General features: G+C 53.0%; 1 protein-coding gene and 1 non-coding gene across 2 annotated transcripts in view; both read left to right on the top strand.

Moving 5' to 3' along the window:
* Positions 1-24,107, top strand: part of EP400 (E1A binding protein p400) — an 80,081-nt gene that overhangs the window by 39,113 nt on the left and 16,861 nt on the right. Inside the window, exons 15-34 of the mRNA XM_040987163.1 lie at positions 160-337; positions 1,948-2,084; positions 2,505-2,674; positions 3,147-3,321; positions 3,418-3,554; positions 5,161-5,347; positions 6,273-6,439; positions 7,415-7,584; positions 8,277-8,519; positions 10,901-11,065; positions 11,977-12,135; positions 13,288-13,367; positions 13,688-13,911; positions 14,892-15,094; positions 15,178-15,347; positions 16,364-16,560; positions 18,896-19,007; positions 19,137-19,280; positions 23,555-23,713; positions 23,859-23,936. Of these exons, the coding sequence (XP_040843097.1) occupies positions 160-337; positions 1,948-2,084; positions 2,505-2,674; positions 3,147-3,321; positions 3,418-3,554; positions 5,161-5,347; positions 6,273-6,439; positions 7,415-7,584; positions 8,277-8,519; positions 10,901-11,065; positions 11,977-12,135; positions 13,288-13,367; positions 13,688-13,911; positions 14,892-15,094; positions 15,178-15,347; positions 16,364-16,560; positions 18,896-19,007; positions 19,137-19,280; positions 23,555-23,713; positions 23,859-23,936 (3,255 nt within the window). The remainder of the gene's footprint in view (positions 1-159; positions 338-1,947; positions 2,085-2,504; positions 2,675-3,146; positions 3,322-3,417; positions 3,555-5,160; positions 5,348-6,272; positions 6,440-7,414; positions 7,585-8,276; positions 8,520-10,900; positions 11,066-11,976; positions 12,136-13,287; positions 13,368-13,687; positions 13,912-14,891; positions 15,095-15,177; positions 15,348-16,363; positions 16,561-18,895; positions 19,008-19,136; positions 19,281-23,554; positions 23,714-23,858; positions 23,937-24,107) is intronic.
* Positions 15,976-16,108, top strand: LOC121160966. Its single transcript, XR_005884595.1, has one exon. It is a non-coding gene; the product is annotated as a small nucleolar RNA SNORA49 (small nucleolar RNA).

Here is a 24,107-nt window from a genome sequence, read left to right on the forward strand (position 1 = left end):
GCCTTGACTCAAACCAGCACTTCAGGATGGGATGTTGATGTCGCAGGGGACAGCCTAACCAGAGTGCTGTCCCTCCTGGGGCTTCTTTGGTTTTGATTTTGAGAAAGGTTTGGGGGATTGTCACAACACGATGTCACTCTTTGGCTTCTGTCCCTCCAGGTGAAGTTCAGTGCTCCGTCTCTGCTGTATGGGGCTCTCAGAGACTATCAGCAGATCGGCCTGGACTGGCTGGCCAAGCTCTACCGCAAGAACCTTAATGGCATATTGGCAGATGAAGCCGGGCTGGGGAAGACAGTCCAGATCATCGCTTTCTTTGCTCACCTGGCTTGCAATGAAGGTACCACGAGTTTGTTGTCTTTTGGGTTGTGCTTGTTTGACAGTAGGCTGAATCCCAGAGCCTGAGGCTTAGATATGGTTCTCTTATCACCGTCTACCCTTCCTGTGGCTTCAGCAGGGTATGGCTCAGGAGCACATCAGCAACTTGTTTCTCAAAATCTGATGTGATCTGCATCCCCAGTAGGCTGGGGCTGAGCCCTGTGACATCAGGCATTGTCCTGCAGAAGGGCAGCAGATCAGGTGGAACAGCCCCCTGTGGGCATGAGTTGGCTGTCTGTCTGTGCTCATCTAACTCCCTGAGCTGACCCCCACAGACTTTCTCTTGTCTCCTGGTAGATTTTAGTTCACCAGGACAGCGTTTCTATTCTCGGGTTCCTCCAGGTTAGGACAGACTAGGGTGTCCTGTCAGAGCTAACTGCTCCTGGAGACTGCACTCTCGCAGGCCTGCCTGCCTCCTCACCTCTTGCCACACAGCTAACAGACAGCTTATGTAGCCATTTGGCTTCGTGTCCACTGCCTGTCCTTGATTGGTCTTGAGTTGGGCACCCACCCTGGTGTATGCGGCATTGTGTGTGGGATGCCAAGTGCTGTGGGGTGGGGGGGCTTTAACACAGGGACACACTCAGGGTGGACTGTGTAGGTAGACACTTCATGCAGAGAGAACAGCAAGGGCCCCATCCTCTGGACATTGACATTCAGATGCGAAGAGTGGCTGTCTTCAGAGGATAAGGTCAGCAAGTGGTGGCTGTGGGCAGGTGCTCTGGAGAAGTGTGCCGTGAGCATAGAGCCCACGTATAGGGGGTTCTTCAGCTGCTGAGTCACTCCTTCAACTTGGGAGCCGTCTCTGGGCATTCCTTCTGGTCACTGCCCAGGGCAGCACCATGTCGCCATGAATGACTGTGCTGTGCACTTGGCTCTGGGAAGCCCCAGCATCATGCAGCCAGGGAGCTTCTTGGCTGGTTCTGGCTCCGAATTGTGTTTGTCAGTGGAACACCAGAGGTTTGTGTGTGGTTACTCTTGAGATGGCGCGGCCGGCCAGCCTTCCGGCTCTGTCCTCCACGTGTGTCCTTGCGCTGGCTTAGACTGTGTGCTGGAGCCCTGTGGTGGTTCTCTCTGATGTTGTTCACCCCATCCCTGGTCGATTTCTGGTGTTGGTTGTTTCATCAGAGTCAGAGTAGGTATATATACCACAGTCGTTTTTCGAAGTCTGCCATTTTTGCGTTTTAACTTAGATTGCTGTGTTTATAGTCTAATGATGTTTTTAAAATCCTTGGTTTTCTGAAGTATGAGGTGGAGACTGCTTACTTGGATGTTGTGATGAGAGGGTGGGTGCCAGTGTGACCTGCACCCCCAGATGAGGCACCGGCTGCGGGCGCATGCTTGGGGCTGCTGCTGCCCCTTACTCAGTGTTGCCTAGGCACAGACTTGAGGCTGGTGCTCACCAGGGACTTGAAGAGATGCTGAGTTCATTCTGTGGCTGTGGAGCGGTTAGTGTCTGGGTCAGGCAGACCGACCCAAGGCAGCAGCACAGGTGGTGCCAGGGAGGACCCGGTCAGGCAAGCAGGGTGTGGGTGCCTGGCATGGGTGGTGATTCCTCCTTCTTCCTTGTAGGTAACTGGGGCCCTCATCTGGTTGTGGTGAGAAGCCGTAACATCCTCAAGTGGGAGCTTGAACTGAAGCGCTGGTGTCCTGGGCTCAAGACTCTATCTTGGGTCGGCAGCCACAGAGAGCTCCGAGCAAAGAGACAGGTATTGATGTTTCCTGCCTTTTCCCAGCGTGATGCCCTCCTCCTGTGCCCTCCATGTGGGGCAGGGCAGAGGCCGCCGTAAACTGTCACACCATCTGCAGTTGTTACTCTTTTTGAAAGGTGATAGCACACCCAGTTGGCAGCGCTAGATAACGTTTGTCACCTTCTGAGTACCTCTTCCCTCTTGTGATTTTATGCTGTAAAGTTTGTACCTTCAGAGCCCTGGAAGTACTCACTTCAGATGGTGGCTGCCCCTGCCTGCAAGCGGCTTGCAGCTTTCTGTGCAGTGATAGAAGTGCTGAGAAAAATGAGTAAAATTGTTTTAAGTGGAAAGAGTGCAGCTTAGTGCTGCAAGGTGGGCTGCTGTGTCACGGGGACACAGGCATGAGAGCAGGGTGGCAGTGTCTTTTGTGTGCTGCAGGAGTGGGCCGAGCCCAACAGCTTCCACATCTGCATCACGTCCTACAAGCAGTTCTTCAAGGGGTACGCGTCCTTCTCCCGCGTGTGCTGGAAGTGCCTGGTCATCGACGAGATGCAGCGTGTGAAGGGCATGACCGAGAGGCACTGGGAAGCCGTCTTCACCCTGCAGAGGTCTGACCCCCACTGGCACCGCATGTGGCTCGCGTGTGGGCAGTGCTGTCACTGCAGACACATGGCTCCTCACTTTATCATGGTGCACATGGTAGAGACCCCGAGAGCTCAGGAAGCTGATCCGTGTCTTCATCCTCTTTCCTAGATACGGTTTGTTTATTTGAAAGTCAGAATTACATAGAAAAAGAGAAAGAAAGAGAAATATTTTCAGTCTGCCAGTGCATTCCTCAAAAGACCACAATAGCCAGACCTGAGCTGGTCCAAAGCTGGGAAATTGAGCCAGGTCTCTCACATGGGTTCTGGGGCTTAAGCATTTATGTCATCTCCTACTGCTTTCTGAGGCCATTAGCAGGAATCTGAGTTAGAAGTGGAGCAGCTGGACTTGAGCCAGTGCCCAACGGGATGCCAGCGTCCCAGGCGGTGGCTCTCCCTGCTGTGTGGTGCTTCACCGTGACCTTCTGTGTATTTGTAGTCAGCAGCGCCTGCTTCTGATCGACGCCCCACTGCACAACACGTTCCTGGAGCTCTGGACCATGGTGCACTTCCTGATCCCTGGGATCTCCAGGCCTTACCTGAGCTTCCCTCTGAGAGCTCCTAGTGACGAGAACCAGGACTACTACCACAAAGTGGTCATAAGGCTGCACAGGGTAGGTGTGACGGCGTGAGTTCAGCCAAGTAATGACCAGGCCTTGTGCTTGGAGAAAGACCACAACAACAGCCCGGTACTTTTCCTGCCCCCTCAGGTAACACAGCCATTTATTTTGAGGAGAACTAAGAGAGATGTGGAGAAGCAGTTGACAAAGAAGTATGAGCACGTTTTGAAGTGCCGCCTCTCCAACCGCCAGAAGGCCTTGTACGAAGATGTCATTCTGCAGCCAGGGTAGGTGTGGACTTGGACACGCCCCATTCTCCCAGCAGAGATCCTGTGTGCAGCTGTCCTGTAGGGTCTGCGTGTGAGTGCTCCAGCTTCTGACAGGCTGGCCAGGTTTCTGTGTAGCTCTCACAGATGAGCTGCACCCAGTGAGGAATGGCTGTGCTGCACTGTCTACTCTCTGAGTGTGTCCTTTGACCCGGTTTGCCCCAGCCCATGCAGAGCGGTCCCCTCTGCCTTTCCTCTCCAGCTCCTCTTCATGGCCCTTGTCTCATTAGACTCCCTTCATGCCTGCCACTGCACCTGCCTGGTCCTTTGAGCACCCAGTTCTACGTATCCCAGCTCAGCCCATGGTGTTTTCCCAGCCTGACTTTCTGCTGGTTGCTATCATCTAGCATGGTTTTGGGTTGAAAACCTGCCAGGGCTCTGTCCACTCCTTTCCTTTTTGCAAGTCTGTCAGACCTGTCACCTCCTTCCCATCTGGGGCATGTGATGCACTGAGCTCACCTTGTGACTTTCTCCACCTACGGAGACCTGTCCTTGTATGAGTTATGGGTCTGTCCTGTCTGTCTGCCATTGCAGGCACTGTGTTAAAACACCCACGGCGTGGCCTGCTCACCTGCCACTCCCTGTGAGCACAGGACAAAGACTCTCCCTGGAGACTCATTCTTTTTTGTTTCTTTAATTATTCAGAGGTTATTTATTTGAAAGGCAGAGTTAGAAGGACAATCTTCCATCTCCTGGTTCATGCCTCAAGTGGCCACAATGGCCAGAGCTGAGCTGGACTGGTCCAAGCCCAGGAGCTTCTTGCAGTGTAGGGACCCAAGCAGTTAGGCTGTTCTCTGCTGTGTTTCCAGGCACTTTAGTGGGGAGCTCTAGTGATGGAAACAGCACTGCTGCTGGCAGCTTTCCCAATCACCTCACAGCCTGGCCCCCGGGCTGGCGGTGGTCCAGCCTCTTCCTTAGCCAATACCGCTGGGCCTTCACAGTGCACTTTGGGGGCAGGCATTGGATCAGAAATTAACATGCTGTGCTGTTTGTCCATCTGCATCCCGTGTCAGAATGCGCAGGTTGAGTCCTGTCTGTGCTTTGACTCCAGCTGTCCACTCCTGTGCTCCCTGGCAGGATGCTGGGATGACTCACATAGTGGGGCCGTGCCACCCACAGGGGACTCTCCCATTGAGTTCCAGGCTCCTGGCTTCAGCCCAGCCCTGACTCTTGTCCCACCTTTGGAAGTGAACTGTTTCAAGTAAAAAAAAAATAGATAATTAAAACAAACCATGGAAGAGTGCACTCAGTGGCCCCTGCTCGTCTCCTTCGACACACTCGTTGCACTCATGCTGTGACTGGACACGTGACTCTTGCCTGTGGAGTGGCCTTCCTAGTAGAAGGGCAAGTGCCTTCTGGGCACCCAGACTGACAGGCAATGAACAGATGAGGTGTCACACAGTCGCTTTCTGCTGGTGGGTGCGGGAGCAGGAAACCTGGAGTGTTTTGCGTAACTAACTCATTAACCAAAGCCCAAGAAATGGTGCCACCCCTGTGTTTTGGAATTGGGTTGTGGCTTGTGAGCAGTCTGGGTGATCAATGTGCTTGTCCACTTCTCCCCATGCAGAACTCAGGAGGCTCTAAAGAGCGGACACTTTGTTAGCGTCCTAAGCGTGCTGATAAGGCTACAGCGCATCTGCAACCACCCCGGGCTGGTGGAGCCCCGGCTGCCGCATGCTTCCTACGTGGCGGGGCCTCTGCACTACCGCCTGGCCTCTCTGGTCCTGAAGGCGCTGGATAGGGACATTTGGAAGGTGAGTAGGGAGCCCAGTCAGTGCCCAAGAGCTTCTCAAGGCCGACTATAGAGCCGTCAGTTCTGGAAGTTGCATTCCAGCCTACTCCCCTTCTGCTTTTACAAGTGCTTGAGGCTATACCTGCTCAGCAGTGTTCCAGTTATGCTTGCTCTAGTTCCTAGGCCTTAATGCAATGGCAGCTATCACGAGAGGTGTTGCAGGGCACTGCTGGGGTCCGTGTTGTTCTGGGCAGGCACGGAGGAGCCATAAAATGCAAAAGATAAAATTAGAATCTCAACCATTTTCTGTGCAGTGATAGCAATGAAGTGAAGTGGGACTTGGTGTTGGACACTGTGGTGTGTGGTGTCCTCGGTAGCAGCCTCGCCCACCGGCCAGCTGCTGCTCTGTTCTCCGTGCAGAGCTGTCTGAGGAGCCACGGGCCCCTGTGCTTCTCCATGAGTGGCTGGCTTGCTCACGTCCAGACAGCACGTGCTGGTCTCTCTCGCCAACACTGTTGTGATTCATCCTGCATTATTGAAAGTCCTAGAGAAGTGTGGCTGGGTGCATTGTCCTCAGTGTTCTTGAACGTGGGGGTCCCAGGACTAGAGGAGGTGGCTCACCTGTGTTGCGTTCACAGTTCCTCCTTCCTCTGCTTCTGGGCGAGGACCTTTGTCTTCACGTCGTCTCTGCGGAGTTTTCCTGGACACTGTCCTTGCTTACCACAGGAATCCAGGCATCCCCCTGCTGCCTTTACTGCGCATGCCACACTTGGGAAGACCGTGTGCCCCTGTCATTCTGATTGTGGGCATGCGGTGGCCAGGAGTCAGGCCCCGGGAATGGGTGAGATCTCAGGTAGCTCACTCGGGGAGATGCTTCTGCCATCCCCCATTCCAGTTCATCTGGTGCATTCTCTACCTTCTGAAGCAAAATGGCTTTCCTTTCTCAGGAAACCGATCTTTCTATATTTGACCTAATTGGGTTGGAGAGTCAGATCACTCGCCATGAAGCAGAGCTGTTGTCTAAGAAGAAGGTGACTCGGAAGCTCATGGAGGAGGTTTTTACCTCTCCACCTCCCACCCCTCGGCCCGCCGCGGTGAAGCTCAAGGCGAGCAGGTGCGTGCGTGTGGATGGCAGGTGCACGAAATTTTCCCCCACCCTGTCCCTGCTGACACTGGTGGGCTGTCTGTGGTGAAAAGAAAGACAAAGACAAAGGCCCCTGGGCAGTGCCCATAGCTACTCACCTCCATGGGGCACAGCTTGGGGCCTGATGTGGTGGCAGCTGTTCCGGCCAGCCAGACACCACAGCCAGGGTGTGCTGTGAGATGGGGAGGGCCGGCCGAGGGCTCTGTCTGGCTGCAGGGACATTGTTACGAGGGATCCCTAGTTCATTTGTGCAGGTGTCAGATGATGTTTTCAAAATAGCAGTGACTTAGTGATTAGAAATATACAAAGTATTCGTGCCTATATATAGGCTGGAGTTAGAAAGAAAACGGATTTGGGGGAGACAGTCAGTTGTGCAGCTTAGGAGCGCAGTAACAGCCTGTGCTCTGGGTTTGGGCAGCAATGGCACTCAACATATTGCACTGGCTTCACTTCCATGTGTGCTGGTTGCTTTGTATGGGGTCTTTGCCAACTGCCGTTCTGGTTTCCAGACAGCAGATAGGAGCACCTCCCCTTGACGCCATCTAGGAGAGGCCACTTGGCTTGACTGCCGATTCCGGCTGCTACCCTTGGTTCCTGTGTGAGCTGCCATGGCGCTGTCCTGCTGCCACACACTCCATAGCATTCTGTTCCAAAGGATGGAGTTAGAGACTCAGTGTGTGTTTTTCTTTTCCAATGCTGATATGAACTTAAGAATTAAGATAACGTTCTCTGTCTCACTGAGAACTAGAGTTGTGTGCCAGGGCTTGCTTCTTTCCAGCAGTTCTTCCTGGCTCCGAGCTCCTTAAAGCTACGCTTAGAATCTATCCCCAGCTTTTCCCCCAGTGGGGAACCCTCACAGCCTCCTGAGCAGGTCTTTGTCCCCTGGGGCCATCTGCAGCACAGTGACGCTCTCTGTGTCTCCCGCCTGGACCAATGGTTGTCCAGGTTGTTTCAGCCGGTACAGTACGGCCAGAAGCCCGAGGGTCGCACTGTGGCACTCCCCAGCACACACCCGCCCCGGACTGCCACCAGCCACCCAGCCACGGCAGCTCCACAGGGCCCACAGAGAGGACGACCAGCGATCGCCACTTTCTCTGCAAATCCGGATGCAAAAGGTATGTCTCAGTAGCCGCCCTTGCTTTGTGCTGTGGCCACTGTTAGCAGTCTTCTTGGGGACGGAAACTGTCCATAGGTTCTCTGGAAAGATCCTGTGTAGTTCTCCATGAATTTTAGACTTCTAGTTTTATATACTGGATCCCGGCTCTCCTCCCAGTAAGAAATTTCATTTTGGGTAACTGTTGATGTCACAGTGGTGGTGTGTTTACAGGCTAGGGTTCCAGTTAACCTGACCATTCCTGCAGAGAAGGACAGGAGGCAGTGACCTGTGGAGAGAGGGCTTCTCTGTGTTGTGTGTCCGTGGTGGTTTTCTGAGACGCAGATGGACGTGCAGGAGTGCCTCTTGCCAGCGTTGCCCGTAAAGATGAGAATGGAGACTGCATTCTGTGTGTCTTGGGAAGAGGATTGATTGAGAGTTTGTTGGGCTCGCTCTGCTTCCGGTTCATCCTGAGGCAAGCCCTGTGCAGTGGCGGAGGGGCTCCACTTGAACAGGCCGCACGAGAGGTGGGGCCTTGTGTGCCTCATGCCCTGTGCCCTGAGATTGGCCCCTGCTGCTGCTTCAAGAGAGGGCTTCTCATCTGAGAACTGTGTGAAATGTTTGTTTTGTTTTTTTTTAAATTCGAGTGTGAAACATTGCGTTGTATTGAAGAGCCTCTAACAGCTTTACACAAACCAACCTTATTGATTGCAGCAGCAGCCGCCCCGTTTCAGAGCTCTCAGGCCTCCTGCAGTGCTGCTCGACACCAACCCGCCTCGACCTTCAGCACGTCCGCTAGCCCAGCCCATCCTGCGAAACTGCGGGCTCAGAGCACGGCGCAGGCCTCTGCCCCCGGCCCGCCCCAGCCCCAGCCCCAGGCCCCCGCGCTCGCGGCCGGGCAGAGCCCGCTGCCTCAGAGGCTGGTGCTCACATCCCAGGCCCAGGCCCGTCTGCCCAGTAAGTGGCCTTGTCTTCCCGGGTTCTGCCGTCTCTTCCCCCAAAGAGGGTGCATTAAGAAGAGGCTTTGCTGTCCACTTCCTCCGTCTCTTCCTTGTCCCAGTCCTCAGATCCCTGGGAGGGGCCTTCTCTCTGCACCTCCCTCCCACTCCCAGCTTTGCTTTCTTTCTGAGCTCCCGGCCCGCTCTGCTGTGCTGCGTGCAGCCTCCCCTCATATTGGCCACCAGTGCTCTGGGGCGCCTGTAGGGCTTGGCAGCTCCTGACCAGCAGTACGGACTGGCTTTAGGCCTCTTACTACCAGGTGGACCTTTGGAATGAGGAATGGCTCAACTAAGAGAGCTTGTAGTAATTCAGTGGCTAAAGCATCACAATGCTACTTTTTATTTATTTGTTTGTTTTTTGTATGGAACTTCTTAGTGTGGCCAGTGAAGTCAGCTGGTTTTAAAATCCTGTGTCGTTCCTCCATCTGCCGTGCCATGGGCGTCATCCTGACTGAAGCTGTTAACAGTGTATGTCATTTGTGATGCCATCCCCTGGACTTTATTTCTTGATTTTTCAAAAGTGCATTGAGGCTTTCCGGGACAGGTGAAGGGAGAGACGTGGCTGAGCGAAGAGCTGCTGAGCTCGGTTTGATTGCTGCTGCCGCTGTCTGGGAGTGGCCACACTGCTGTGCAGGAGAAGGCCGCAGGCAGTCGCGGGCCCGAGGAGGCCGACGGGAGACTTGCGTTTCTGTTCCTGTCTAACCCTCCTGTCGACGGGGCTCAGGTGTTCTCCAGACTCTTACTAACAGCTCTCTTCATAGCATCACTAATCATCCTGGCATGGACTTTCTCGGGCAAGGGTTTAGATTTGAATATCAGACATTGGGTAAAACATCTTAAACTTGTTCAGTTACAGCCCACAGAGAGTACTTGACTGAGATGAGCGTGTAATGCAGCTGTACCTTTCTGCGGTAAACAAATCATATCCTAGGATCTTAAGCCTTTATATTTTACCTAATTGATTTGTTTTTGGATTTAAATACATTCCTTGAGTTTGTAAAGTTACAGCTATCTTGAAGACAGTTACTGTTTCCTGTCTGCAATGATGTCACTTTTATATTATTTATTATTTATTTATTTGGAAGGCAGAGTTACAGAGAGGGAGAAAGAGGGATCTTTCATCCGCTGGTTGACTCCCCAAATGACCGCATTGAGCACGTCGAGACCAGGCGAAGGCCAGCAGCCTGATGTGTTTCGCCTGTGTCCCTGGGCTGTCCTCTGCCGCTGGCCCAGCTTGTTGCAGCAGGATGGGACTGGCTCTTGTGGGGTGTCAGAGCTGCACACAGAGTTTTTTCAAACTTTGAGTTTTCTGAGGTTGGACTTACTTGTTTTCATTTGTTTGTTTTAAAGATTTATTGTTTTTATTGTAAAGGCAGATTTAGACAGAGAAAGATCTCCTGTCTGCTGGTTTACTCCCCAAGTGGCCACAGTGACTGCAGCTGAGTTGATCTGAAAGCCAGGAGCCAGAAGCTGCTTCCTGGTCTCCCAAGTGGGTACAGGGTCCCAAGGCTTTGGGCCGTCCTCAGCTGCTTTCCCAAGCCACAGGCAGGGAGCTGGATGGGAAGTGGAGCAGCTGGGTCATGAACCAGCATCCATATGGGATCCTGGCACTTGGAAATGAGGATTTAACCACCTAACCATTGCTGCAGGCCACATACTTTGTTTTTGTTTTTTATTTATCTGTTTTTATTTGAAGGGCATATTTTATAGAGAGGAAAGGCAAGACAGAGAAGAGTTCTTCTCTCCTTTGGTTCGCTCCCCAAATGGCCACATCCACCAGAGCTGAACTGATCTGAAACTAAGAGCTAGTAGTGTCTTCCAAGTCTCCTATGCAGGTGCAGGCTCCCAAGACTTTGGGGCCATCCTTTGCTGCTTTTGCAGACCACAGGCAGGGAGCTGGATGGGAAGAGGGCTGCCGGGACACGAACCAGTGCATGTACAAGGTGCTGCTGTCGCAGGGCAAAATTAGCTTGCTGTACCATTGTGCTAGCCCCTAAATTAAAGTTTTTACGTGAGTTTCTGGTTCTGTAAGAAATATGTTTCTGGTAATTTTAATGTTTGCTGCTATTTTATTTTGGGGAGAAAAGAAAAATATTCCTTAATAGTTTTGTTAATAATATTAACATCTGATATCTGAAATCTCTGTCAGCTGTAGATAAATTAACCATTAAAATATGGTATTTTGTTGTTCTGTTTCTATTAAAACATCTTGTTTTCTTAAAATTCTAGAAAGCAATACCTAAGAAATGTTTCTGTGACCTCAGCATACCGTAGGTGGTCGTTTAACGTGACAAGCCATTGTCTAGGTACCGAAGTTACCTTTTCCTCTGCATCCAACAGGTGGAGAGGTAGTAAAAATAGCACAGCTGGCGTCCATCGCAGGACCACAGAGCCGGGTCACTCAGCCCGAGACACCTGTGACACTGCAGTTCCAGGGCAACAAGTTCACCTTGTCGCACAGCCAGCTCCGGCAGCTCACGGCCGGCCAGCCCCTGCAGCTTCAAGGTAAGAGCAGCTGCTCAAGAGGAGGCTGAAGGAGGCACTGCCTGCTGGGATTGCGCTGCTGTCCCTTGGCTGCTTTGCTGCACAGGGTCTGTCTGCAGGCGGCTGTGCTCAGCCTCACCCTGCACAGCTTCCAGAGTAGTGGTGCCCACTTTGCAGATGAGGTTGAAGCATGTACCCGAGAGGGAGATTCTTGTGAAATGTTCAGAGATGAGTGGCCACACGATTAGCTAAGAGCAGGGTGTATCTAGTAATTGCTTTTGAAGAAGGTGAGGGACTTAGCTTTGAGATTAAGAATTAACCTTGAGTGGCGATGCAGCAGTGACTTAGTCATGCAGTCAGTTCCTCTCAGTGGTGGTCATCTGCTGCTCCCCACTGAGATGACAGCTTAGGAGTGCTGTCTGGCACTGGCTTGGCCATCACCCTGAGCGGCTGCCAGGTGCTGCTGGGGTGCAGCGGGGTGGCTCCTTGGAGTGGTGCACACGTTGAAGACTTGTTTATTTTTAAGAGTTATAGAGCAGAAGAGAGAAAAAACTCTAAAATCTGTTGGTTAACTCCGTGAGCAAGGGCTGGGCCAGGCCAGAGCCAGGAACCTAGGGCTCATCTGGGTCTCCCACATGGGTGCAAGGGCCCAAGGACTTGGACCATCTTCCTGTTTTCACCTGGGAGCTGGGTGGGAAGTAGAGCAGTTGAGATGCAAACCAGCCCTCATATGAGAATTCTGGCGTGGCACGGCACGGCAGTGTCTTGGCCCTCTGAGCCCCAGCTTCAGCCCCTCCAAGGAGCTCAACTTTGCATTGATCTGTCTGGGTACGTTGGGTTTTCAGTGTCAGTGTGTTTGTTTGCCACCGGGTGGCAGCAGCATGTTGGAGGACCGGTGCAACTGATGTGGCCTGGTGCACTTGTGCTTGCAGGCAGCGTCCTCCAGATCGTGTCAGCCCCGGGGCAGCCCTACCTGCGAGCCCCTGGCCCTGTGGTGATGCAGACCGTGTCTCAGACGGGGGCTGTGCACAGCACCCTGGGAAGCAAGTCCCCCGCCAGCGGCCCCAGTCCTGCGCCCTTGACCCCACCAGGTAGGGTGCTCTGAACAGAAGGAGGACTCTTCCTGCTGGCTTCATTTCCTGTCCGGGCAGTGGAAGACAGGTGTGTGCTTCAGTGGAGCTTGGCAGCCAGTGTGGTCCCACCCTGTGTCTGCTCCATTCTCCCTTTGTCCTTTGCTTGTAACCCGCCTCCACTGTTATAAGAATGTAGTTTTGGTTTTATCCTAACAAGACTCTTGGGACCATGAGAAGCCTTACTTGTTAGTATAGCACACATACCTCAGGGACTGTCCTGGAGTGTAAGGTGACAGCAAGCTCATTTGCACTGGACCCGTGTCCCACAGCTGCTGGCCTCCCAGGCCTGGCCTCGTCCCAACACCTGCTTCACTCTGAATGTCTCTCTTCTCCTGCTGGGGTTCCAGTTCTGCCTGGATGGACTTGGAAGCAAGCAAGGCCCTGGAGCTGACCACTGAGCATCCTCTGCCCTGCGCCTGGTCCATGGTGCCCAGGCAGGGCTGCTGCCAGGCCCGTGGAGCTGTGTCTGGCTGTGCCTTGGAGGCTGCCGGGCTGGAGTGGGGCAGGGTGTCACCTGTTTCTGTGGGTGTCAGTGCAGCCATCCTCCTCGCCAGTTGAAGAAATGGGTCCTACCTCCCAGATTTTCCCAGTACTCTGAGAGCTAGCCATTCGCTTCTCCAGCCTCCCTCCCCTCTGCAGTCCAAGAGCTGCAGTCCGCCCTTCAGTATGGGCAGGTCTCAGCCCCATGGATCCCTCCTCCTATCTCTCAGGCACGCCAGAGCTGGTGTGAAGTCTGTGCCAGATTCTGTAACTTCAGTTCCTCCCCACTCTTGCCCTGAGGTGTCTGCTGAGCTTCAGATGCCCCTGACCACTCCCCTGTAACAGCTGCTGTTGTGCTCAGAGGGGTGCCCAGCTGACTGACTGGTTCTGGCTAGTGCTGGGCACAGTGTCAGGAGCAGGAATGGGAAACAGTCCTGAATGTGTCCTGAGTGATTTTGCATTGAGGGTTTTAAACACCAGGGCTGTGTGCTTGTTGCACACCTTGGTGGTATGTGCACATGGCCCCTGTGGGGCACGCACCTGGAGGCCAAGGCTCCTGGCTGCTGATACGCAACTACCTGTGACCGGCGGCTTTGTGTTCCCTGCAACGTCCCATATTTGCATTTGCAGCTGGTGTTCCAGGTCGAGTGGCTGTGGGAGAAGCTGGGATTGCCTCTAAGCCAGCCTCCCCTGGTGGAGGGCCTACCCAGGTAAGCTACCCCACCTACATCCCCTTAGTCTAGTCACCTTCTGCCATGGCTGTGGCTTCTCTGATTCAGGTGATTTCAGGAGCAGCTTCTCTGGCTGTGGAATTTTGATTTTAAAATATGTTTCCTGATATAAAAGAAGTCTGGGCTTCTTTTATGGGCTTTGGGTTGCAGCAGAGGTTTTCGACGTTTTACATGTACTCCTGCTGCTGGCAAGGGTGGGGCCATGGCTTTCTTCTCTGCATCTGCTTGCCTGTTCCTGGCGAGCACAGAGTGGAACAGCTGAGGGGAGGCCTGAGGTTCTCAGCATTGTTTCTGCACAGGAGGAAAAGGCCAGACTTCTCAGGGAGCGGCTGGACCAGATCCACCTTGCCAATGAGCGGCGCTGCTGCCAGGCCCCCGTGTACGGCAGGGACTTGCTGAGGGTCTGCTCGCTGCCGGACAGAGCACACCTGCCTGGCAAGGGGGCTGGACTGGCCAACAGTCACGTGTCCCCCTCACAGAGTCAGAGTGACCTGCTGGGGACCCTGCAGGATGTGCTGGGCAGGTGAGTGGCCTGTCTATTGTGGGGCAGCCTTTCCTGTGGTCGTTTGGGCCCTGTCCCACCATCCTGTGGGTGTCACTGTCTGAGGTCTTGAGCTTTGGTGTCTGGATCCCCTGGTGCTGCAAGTGGACTCAAAGCTCCTCAGCTGTTAGTGCTGCTGCTGATTGAAAAGCCCTTTAACTTCACATAATACAATGTAATTAATACATTTTTTTAAAAAAAGCTCTTTAACTGAAATAAGCACGTGCGTAAGTGAATGGGTCATGGTGAGAAGTATGTGCAAGATTGGGCTGCAGATGCCATGAATGACTGTGCTGCTCTCCCAGAAGGGCTCGCCTTGCTTGTGGGTCTGTGATTGTGGGCCCTCAGCCCAGGGTGTCCTCAGCTGCTGCTTGCTTTCCTGCAATGGCTGTTTCCCAGTTGTTCCACTCACAGGAGAGCCTTGCTGCTCCCTGTGCCATGATTCAGCCCTGGGTCTTCTGTCTTAGACCTTCAGACAAGGAGCAAGTGGGTATAGAGAGATGAATGGGCAATGCCACAATGGAGCCACCCTACTGTCTGTCCAGTCTGTGGTCCCTTGGACCTATAGATGAACTGCTGGGTTTAGAATCAGCTGGGACAAAGTCACAGGAGCCCCACTCAGCTGACAGTTATGGCACAGGTGGCTTGCTATGCCGTCATGTCCTGCTGTTGACAGGGCCCTTCTTGGAAGGCAGTGGCTGTAGCATCTGAAGTCCACTCGTGCCTCTCTCCCAGAATGGGCTGGGCCCATTGGAACCCGCTCTGGGAGCTGTGCGAATTCCTGCCCTGGCTGCTAAGGCCTGGGCCGGCAGGCATCATTCTGCCCTTCCCTCACTATGATCTGCCACTTGTGGTGACTAAATCCCAACACTGGTTTCTGTGACCACTGAGTCAGAGTTCTGGAGTTTTGCCAAGTATGAAGCATGGGCCACCTGGTGACCACGCCCACTGTCTGCCCCTAGGGTGGCCTGTGTGATCCCCCCTGTGGTGGCTGCACCTCCATCCCTTTGCGTGGCGAGGCCTCCCTCTCTGTACAGCCATAGGCTGCGGGTCCTGAGACAGCGCCTGGAGGAGCACGCGGCCCCCTTCCTCCAGCAGCTGCGGTGCTGGACAGCTCTGCGTTCCCTGCAGTTTCCTGAGCTGAGGCTGGTCCAGTTTGACTCAGGTACAAGGGGCCTGCTAGAGGCTGGTGGCCTGGGAGGTGACGCCCCTCCCTGCCAACACGCCCCAATGCTGCTGCATCCTCAGGGAAGTTGGAAGCCTTAGCGCCCTTGCTGCAGAAGTTGAGATCCGAAGGACGCCGGGTGCTGATCTTGTCGCAGATGATTCTGATGCTGGACATCCTAGAGATGTTCTTAAACTTCCATCACCTCACCTACATACGGATTGATGAAAACGCCAGCAGTGAACAGCGGCAAGTAAGCCAGAAGCCACGCGTCTTGTTAATATTTGTGACTTTAATCACCAGGTCTGAGGCTTGTGTCTGAGTGCCTACGCATCCTGCGGATCTGTGCCCCTGTGGCCAGGGGAGGAAGAGGCTGTCCCGAGCCCCCTGGGCACAGGCAGCAGAGTGCGACCAGCAGTCAGCATCAGGCCGTGTTGATGTGTTCCGGAGGTGGCCGGAAACCCGGAGAGTGCCCAGATCCTTGAGGGAGAGGGGCAGGGACAGATCTGCTGGCTTTCTCGAGAGAGAGCAGGAGGCCTGACGTGAGCCGTGATGTAGTTATGCTTTGTCTAGAGATTCTAAACCTGAAGCTGTACACAGCATGCCACTCAACATTCTGTGCACTCACTGGTTCATTGTACCAGCGTTTAGATGGCCGCGTAAGGAAAAGTGAGTAATGAAAGAGTGTTCTGTGGGCCACATCCTAAAGAGTCCGGCTGCTGGCACTACCCATGTGGGCTGGTAAGGCCGTGAGAAAGCCCAGTGCAGCAGAGTTGTGCAAGGCAGTCGGGCTGCAGACGGCTGAATCCGGGCAGGCCCTCTGGTGGTCCACTGTCCTGGGCAAGGCCGAAATGCACGCTGCGGTGCTTCTGTTTGACCCGCTTCCTCAGCCTTACTCCAGGACGGTTTTGCCTGTAAAGTGTCCTGGCATTGCCTGAGGATAAATGAGAAAGCACAAATCCCTCCCCAAGAAGATTTGAACTTCTTCTGGGGCCTACAGATTGAGCTGACAGTAACCATGAGGACAGCTGCGTTCCTCCGTACTCATTGCGGGCTGTTCCTGAGCGAGGGCCTACAGGTGTCTGTGACCTGCAGGTAGCAGGCTGGTGCAAGGGCCCGAAGAGCCAGAGTAAGATGCTTCCTCTCTGGTGTAATTCCAACACTGGCCTGTGCCAAGCTCTGTGCCAGGTGGTTGCCGTGAGCTTGGTGGGGGTCTCTGGCTGATGGGTGTCTGAGGCGTCAAAGGTGCAATGTCCTGTTTCGTCTCAGGAGCTGATGCGGAGTTTCAACAGGGACAGGCGGGTCTTCTGCGCCCTTCTCTCCACTCACAGCCGTGCCACAGGGGTCAGCCTCGTGGAGGCCGACACTGTCGTGTTCTACGACAATGACCTAAACCCGGTGATGGACGCCAAGGCCCAGGAGTGGTGTGACCGGATTGGGAGATGCAAAGACATTCACATCTACAGGTGAGGACTGCCTGGGGCGGGGCTGCCTGTACGTTTGGAAGTGCGTGCTGTTCATCTCCTGCGTGCACTTGACATTCACCGGAGACTGTCCAGTGCTGAAGCTGTAGCCCAGCACCTGCTGCTCTGCTCATCGTCGGGAAAGGGGCTCCCCAGCAAGCGGAACCTTGACCTGCTGCTTAATATCTTAGGCTGTTTCAACTTTTTTTTTTCTAAAGATTTATTTATTTTGAGTCGGTTACATGGAAGCAAAGATGGCTTCCGCCCTCAGTGAGCTGCAGAAGCCAGCACTGGATCAGGCTGAAGCCAGGAGCCAGGAGCCTCCTTCAGGTCTCTCACCTCTCTCAGGACATTAGCAGGGAGTCAAAAGTAGGCTGCACCCATATGGGGTGCCGGTGTCTTAGGTGGTGGCTTACTCACTTTACCATAACACCAGCCCTAGAACTACGACTTCTTTTTTTTTTTTTTTTTTTTTTAATGTTTATTTGTTTTTATTGGAAAGTCAGACATACAGAGAGAAGGATCTGTCCGCTGGTTCACTCCTCAGGTGGCCACAACAACTGGAGCTGAGCCGATCCAAAGCCAGGAGTCCCTTCTGGGTCTCCCACGTGGGTGCAGGGTCCCAAGGCTTTGGGTCATCCTCGAGTGATTTCCCAGGCCACAGACGGGGCTGGATGAGAAGCGGGGTAGCCAGAATACAAACTGGCACCCATATGGGATCCTGGTGCATGCAAGGTGAAGGCTTTAACCCTTAGGCTACCGTGCTGAGCCCCCTTGTATTTTTTTAGCGTATTTCTTTATTTGAAAGTCAGAGTCGGGCCCGGCGCGGTGGCGCAAGTGGTTAAGTCCTCGCCTTGCACGCCCGGGATCCCATATGGGCGCCGGTTCTAATCCCGGCAGCCCCGCTTCCCTTCCAGCTCCCTGCCTGTGGCCTGGGAAAGCAGTTGAGGACGGCCCAAAGCTTTGGGACCCTGCACCCGCGTGGGAGACCCGGAAGAGGCTCCTGGCTTCGGATCGGCATAGTATCGGCCCGTTGCGGCTCACTTGGGGAGTGAATCATCGGATGGAAGATCTTCCTCTCTGTCTCTCCTCTCTGTATATCCGCCTTTCCAATAAAAAATAATAAAAATAAATCTTAAAAAAAAAAAAGAAAGTCAGAGTCAGGGAGAGACAGATATTCCATCTGCTGAAGCACTCCCCAGATGGGTATGGTGGCCCAAGCTGGAGCAACTCACTTCATCTGAACACCTCACATAGGTGGCAAAGGCCCAAGCACGTGGGCCATCCTCCACTGCTTTCCCTAGGTCATTAGCAGAGAGCTGGGTTGGAAATGGAGCAGCCAGGACATGAATATGTCTAAAGGGTGGTTTGTGTGGTAAATACAATGGTAAGATGGGTTGGGGCATGGCTACCCTCTGAGTATCCTGAGAATATTTCTGCTAACAGGCGTCCCGGGAGCAGCAGGTGCACGAGGGAGGTCTGGATTGAGTTCCCTGCTCTTAACTTCAGCTTGGTTCAGTCTTAGCTGTTGAAGGCATCTGGGAGCCTCTCTGTTGAAGGCAGTACATGGGAGCTCTCTTTGTCTTCTGTTTCTCTGCCCCTCGAATTTTAAAAACATTATTTTACATTATGAGGAGGGAACCTGTGAATATAGTGAATTCCAAGTGAGAAACAAGAGAAAAGCTGCTCCAGCTCACAGAGCGAGGGAGGTGTCTTAGTGCAACATGCTGTCTGAGAGCACACTAGTGGAAGCAGCCCACACCTGTCCACCAGCCCCAGGTGATGCCCAGTGCGATTGGTTTAGACATTCTCTAAGTATTTGACATGTTCTCCTGATTTTAAAATGACACCTACAAGTCATCCCCAGCGCAGCCATGTCCAGGAACTAGTGTTGGTTGCAGTTTTGCACTTGTGGTAGAAAGAAGAGACTGGAGTACGTGTGATGGGGTTGTAGCGACCCCATCAGTGCACAGCACCAGGAGGAAAATGAGTGCCTTTTGGGGTGAGGAGGAGATATCTGAGGATGCAGGACACGCAGCGAGACATACCACACTGCTCACCACGGTGTGTCACGGTCAGTAGCATGGACTGCAGGGCTTGACATGGACAGGAGTCCCTCCCTATGTGACCAGGAAACTTCCCACTTGGATGTGAGCTGCCCCGTGGGGCGCAGCATGGTGGACGCTGTGGTCCCAGCATGTCAGGCTCTTCAGTGTCCCTTCTCCAACGGCGGGGTCACTCCAAGTTGTGCTGAGTGCCTTCAGACAGTATCGTAGTGTTAGAATTGTCTGTGCTTCTCTGGCTCGAGCATGAGCATTGTGTGCTGTCTTGTTCGCAGGCTTGTGAGCGGCAATTCCATCGAAGAGAAACTTTTGAAGAATGGAACTAAAGATTTGATCCGAGAGGTGGCTGCCCAGGGGAATGACTACTCCATGGCCTTCCTCACACAGGTACCCCTCAGTTGTGGTTTGGGTACCTGACAATGAGGAATGCTTTCCTGACAGTTTGCTGGTACACAGGCACCGGTTCGGGTGAGGCATGAAGTTGGGTCCTTTGTGTGTGTGTGTGTGTGTGTGCAGCGCACCATCCAGGAGCTGTTTGAGGTCTACTCCCCCATGGATGACACTGGCTTCCCTGTCAAGGCTGAGGAGTTTGTCGTGCTCTCTCAAGAACCTTCTGTCACAGACAACATTGCTCCCAAGATTGCAAGACCTTTCATAGAGGTGAGAATTCTCTGGCCTTGCCCAGAGAGTCACTGCTGACTCGAGGTGAGTGTCCGCTCACCCGGGGCTTTCATGTCCAGGCCCGTTAGCCCCTTCCTTTCCCCCCTCTGTCAGGAGGATTCTCGCTTGACACCCACAACAAGGCCCCAAGCTCAGCAGTTCATGTACTTCAGAGCTTCCTGGGTCCCTTTCCTTGCCAGTCTCTGTCAATGGCCTCCCCCCTCAACCTGCTTGACCCCCACAGGAGTTGGCCTTCTGCATTCGTCCTGCTCAGAAGAGCCCGGGGTTGAGCTCTTGTCACGAGGCTGGCTTGTGTTGGTATCTGAGGGCCCAAACAGCCTGGCCAAGGGGGGGGACAAGCACGTTAACTAGCTCATGAACACTGCCAGAGTGTCAGCTTTCAGCCTCTGCTTTGCCGAATCATTTTGGGTCCCATGAGAACTCTTTGGGATGGTGCTGACGTTGGTACCACTTGTTTTATTTCCGTCCTGCTCCCTGAGGCCCACAGTGTACCCTTAGGGACGTCTCTGCCTGAGGGCCAGCTTCCTTCACTCTGATTCTTTGCTGTGGCTGGGGGTTCCCTACTGACCTCACCTCCATGCTGAATCCTGGCTGTGTGGTGGAAGGCTGGGTGCTAACCACACAGCCCTCCCACATGCATTCCCACTCCCTGTACCCTGTTGGCTTTGCCTGCTAAGTTCTGTTCAGCTGGCTGTCGCCTCCTCTTTCATTTGCAAGCCTGGCTGTTGAGCAGTGGAAAAGCTTATGAGACACAGGGCCCAGTCTTTGGGAATACACAGTGGAGGGTCGGCTTCCACTGAGACAGCAGCCAGTTGGCTTTCTCAGCACATGCTGCTTCCGGAAGCTTCCCCAGGAATGTCCTATGTCTGGTCCCTTCCATGCACAGACATCAGATGCGGGTTAAGTTCTTGGCTTTTGATTTCTGCCTTGTCGAGCCCAACTGTCATGGACAGTGGGAGTGAGTCAGCAGATAGAAGCTCTCTCTACTTTGTAGTAAATAAACATTTAAAAAATAGAGCCAGGCACATGGCCTAGCAGATAGTCTTCGCATTGCACATGCCAGAATCCCATATAGGCGCCGGTTCTAAGTCCCAGCGGCCCCATCCAGCTCCCTGCTTGTGTCCTGGGAAAGCAGTTGAGGACCGCCCAAAGCCTTGGGACCCTGCACACTCTTGACTTCAAATCGACTCAGCTCCAGCCATTGCAGCCCTTGGGGAGTGAATCTTTGGTTGGAGAGTCTTCCTCTCTGTCTCTCCTCCTCTCTGTATTGCCTTACCAATATAAATTTAAAAAAATAAGTCTTTAAAAGAAGTAGGTAGTGATGGGCCCGACACCATGGTTCAGTGGTTATATCCTTGCCTTGCAACTGCTGGGATCCCATATGGGTGCTGGTTTGTATCCCAACTGCTCCACTTCCCATCCAGCTCCCTGCTTATTACCTGGGAAGGCGACAGAGGACGGCCCAAAGCCTTGGGACCCTGCACCCGTGTGGGAGACCCTGAGGAGGCTCTGGTCATCAAATTGTCTCAACTCTGGCCATTGCAGCCACTTACACACACACACACACACACACACACACACACACTTATGTTTATTTTTATTGTAAAGGGAGATTAGAATCCACTGCCTCATTCCCTAAATGGCCACAACAGCCAGAGCTGAGCCAATTTGAAGCCAGGAGCTTCTTCTGGGTCTCCCACAAAAATTCAAGATCCTAAGGTTTTTGTGCTGCTTTGCCAGGCCAAAAGCAGGGAGCTTGGCACCTATATTGAGTCCCAGCACTTGCCAGGTAAGTAGCCCCTCACTAATGTATATTTCACAGCTCACAAGGAAAAGCTGTGTTTTGTGTGTGTGTGTATGTGTAACAGGACAAGCGGTATAGTGTGTGTGTGTGTAACAGGAAGAGTGATGTGTGTGTGTGTGTGTGTGTGTGACAGGAAGAGCGGTGTGTGTGTGTGACAGGAAGAGTGATGTAGTGTGTGTGTCTGTGTGACAGGAAGAGCGGTGTGTGTGTGTGTGTGTGTGTAACAGGAAGAGTGATTGTGTGTGTGTGACAGGAAGAGTGATGTGTGTGTGTGTGTGTGACAGGAAGAGTGGTGTGTGTGTATGTGTGTAACAGCAAGAGCGGTGTGTGTGTGTGTGTGACAGGAAGAGTGATGTGTGTGTGTGTGACAGGAAGAGTGATGTGTGTGTGTGTGTGTGTGTGTGTGTGTGACAGGAAGAGTGGTGTGTGTGTGAGGAAGTGCGGTGTGTGTGTGTAACAGGACGAGCGGTCTAGTGTGTGTGTGTCTGACAGCAAGTCTTGCGGGTGTGTTCGTGTGGCTTTGACGTGGCTGTTTGTATGCTGAGAGCCGTTGCCGTGTGTTGGCTCTGCTGCTTGGCAGTAAGTACGAAAGTGGCAGTTGTACTTTACATGCAGCCTGTTTCTAGTATGAAAAGGGAACGGAGTAAAATGATCTATCGTTAGTGTCCTTGCCAGATGGATATGACAACCACAGCTGGGGCAGTTCAAAGCCAGGAGCCTCCTCCAGGTCTCACTGGATCATTTTTTTGCTGCCTTCTCAGGCACATTAACAGGAGCCTAGATCAGATGTGTTTCAGCCAGGGGTTGACTTGCTCAGGTGAAGCTTCCCCTCCCCTGGTCTATACCCTGCTGCCTGAACATCATCTGGCATTGTGCTCCTGTGCACCTGTGCTGGGTGTGCACTTGTGTGGTAGAGCTGCCACCTAACAGCCAGGATGGCCGCTTGGCTGTCCTGGAGGACCCCATCCCAAACCTCTAGGGGTTAATTTGCATTTCCAGTTCATTAGAAAGACGGGGGGCCTGGCCCGGTAGCCAAATGCTTAAAAGTCTTCACCTTGCACGTGGTAGGATCACATATGGGCACCAGTTCGGGTCCCAGCGGCCCCACTTCCCATCCACCCCCTGCTTGTGGCCTGGGAAAGCAGTTAATGATGGCCCAAAGTCCTGGGATCCACATGGAAGACCCGGAGGAGGCTCCTGGCTCCTGGCTTTGGATCGGCTCAGCCCCACATTGTGGATATTTGGGGAGTGAATCAGTGGGCAAAAGAGCTTTCCTCTCTGACTTTCCTTCTCTGTAAAAATCTGACTTTCCAATAAAAATAAACAAATCTTAAAACAAAGGGAAAGGAAAGAAAAAGACCAAGCTCCCATTGACTGGGTCACTTTTCAAACTCCTGCCAGTCTGGGACCACACAAAATCTGGAAGCTGGAAACTCAATCAGTTTCCAGCGTGGATAACAGGAACTCAGCCACCGGAGCCATTACCTGCCTTGTTAGCAAGTTGTTCAGGGCCACTGGTGTGCTCGAACTTGGCACTCTGATGTGTCCCAAGTGACAAATGCCACCTGGTTGCAATGTTTGTGTTCCCAACCTCACCTACCCCGAGGTTGTCATGATACCCTCCTTCATATCTTGTAGATATTCAACATTTAAAATACATAGACCTATAATCACTTTGCAAATGGTTTCTGGCATATGTGAGGTATGTTGTGCAGCTGTAGGCCGTGCACCCATTTCAGAGTTGGTGTCTGTGTGTCGTCCACCGTCGTGAGGTGTATTGCTGCCACATGTCCTGGGTGCTCCGAGCCTGTAAGTCTGAGCTGTGCTGCGACCATCTGTGTGTCTTTGTGGGCTCTGTCTCTCCACCTCACACTGTCATTGGCCAGGGATATGTGTCAGGAATGAGACGAAACCAACTTGCCCTTCCTTGTTCTTGGAGGTCAGCGACCCTGTGGCCGTACCTTGAGTGTGGTTACGTTGGCCTGCTTTGCCTTCCTTGAGGCTTGCATGTCCCATACAGCTGTTAGCTGTTAGCTGTTGGTTTTGGAAGGCCCAGGTTTATGTTTATTATTTTTACTTATTTGAAAGGTAGATGCATCTGTGTAGCCAGATAAAATGTGGATGTGTCCCCAGCTGCTAGAGCCAGCACCTGGTACTTTCCCATGAATGGGAGGCTGCTAGGGCTTGAACTGGCACCCCACTGTGGGATGCGGTATCATAATCTATGGCTTAGCTGCTGCCCCATGGTGCTCGCCCCTAGGCTTCTGCTGCTCACTTTGTACAGGCCCCGGGCCTCACTGTCTCTGGATGAGTCACCTCAGGAGTGGGGCCTGTGGTGAAGGGAGGCATGATGGTGGCATTTGCTGTAACTATTTGAGGAGTGGCTCTTGTTCAGAATGCCTCAGTTTCAAAAGCAGATCCCAGTTTCTAAATCCAGAGGTTTTTTTAGGCCCTCAAGAGCATTGAGAGTTTGGAAGAAGATGCACAGAAAGCTACTGAGGTAGCCGTGCCTGGGTCGGATGTGGACGCCCTTCCGTCAGACACAAGCGACATGCAGCTGGGTGACGGGCCGTCGCCGCTGGAGGAGCTGACCGACTTCATGGAGCAGGTCTGGAGACTTTTCCTTTTGAGATAAATGCTTTGTAAAAACATGATCCTCTTTCAAAATACTACTTGTCCGCTTTATTCAACAATAATCACTTTTGAATGGAACTCAGCTGATCTTTATTAACTTGCTTCTAATCCTGGAACAGCTCACACCTATTGAAAAATATGCCTTGAACTACCTGGAATTTTTCCATACTTCCTTTCAGCAAGAAAAACAGAGTGGGGTAAGCAAATCTGGTTTTGGTCAGTTTACCATGAAGACTCTCAAGCTTTGCACGTTGGGTTTGAAGTAGATGTGGCTTCATTGGATTAAAGCAGCAGACGCCCAGCCGGGAGGAGATGAGTTTGGGCAGCTGTGGCTTGCATTTTGTCTTGGGTCTTTGATTCTGAGCTGC

Source organism: Ochotona curzoniae, unplaced genomic scaffold (genome assembly GCF_017591425.1).
Source record: "Ochotona curzoniae isolate NIBS_2020 unplaced genomic scaffold, NIBS_Ocur_1.0 contig_46, whole genome shotgun sequence".
Lineage (NCBI taxonomy): Eukaryota > Metazoa > Chordata > Mammalia > Lagomorpha > Ochotonidae > Ochotona > Ochotona curzoniae.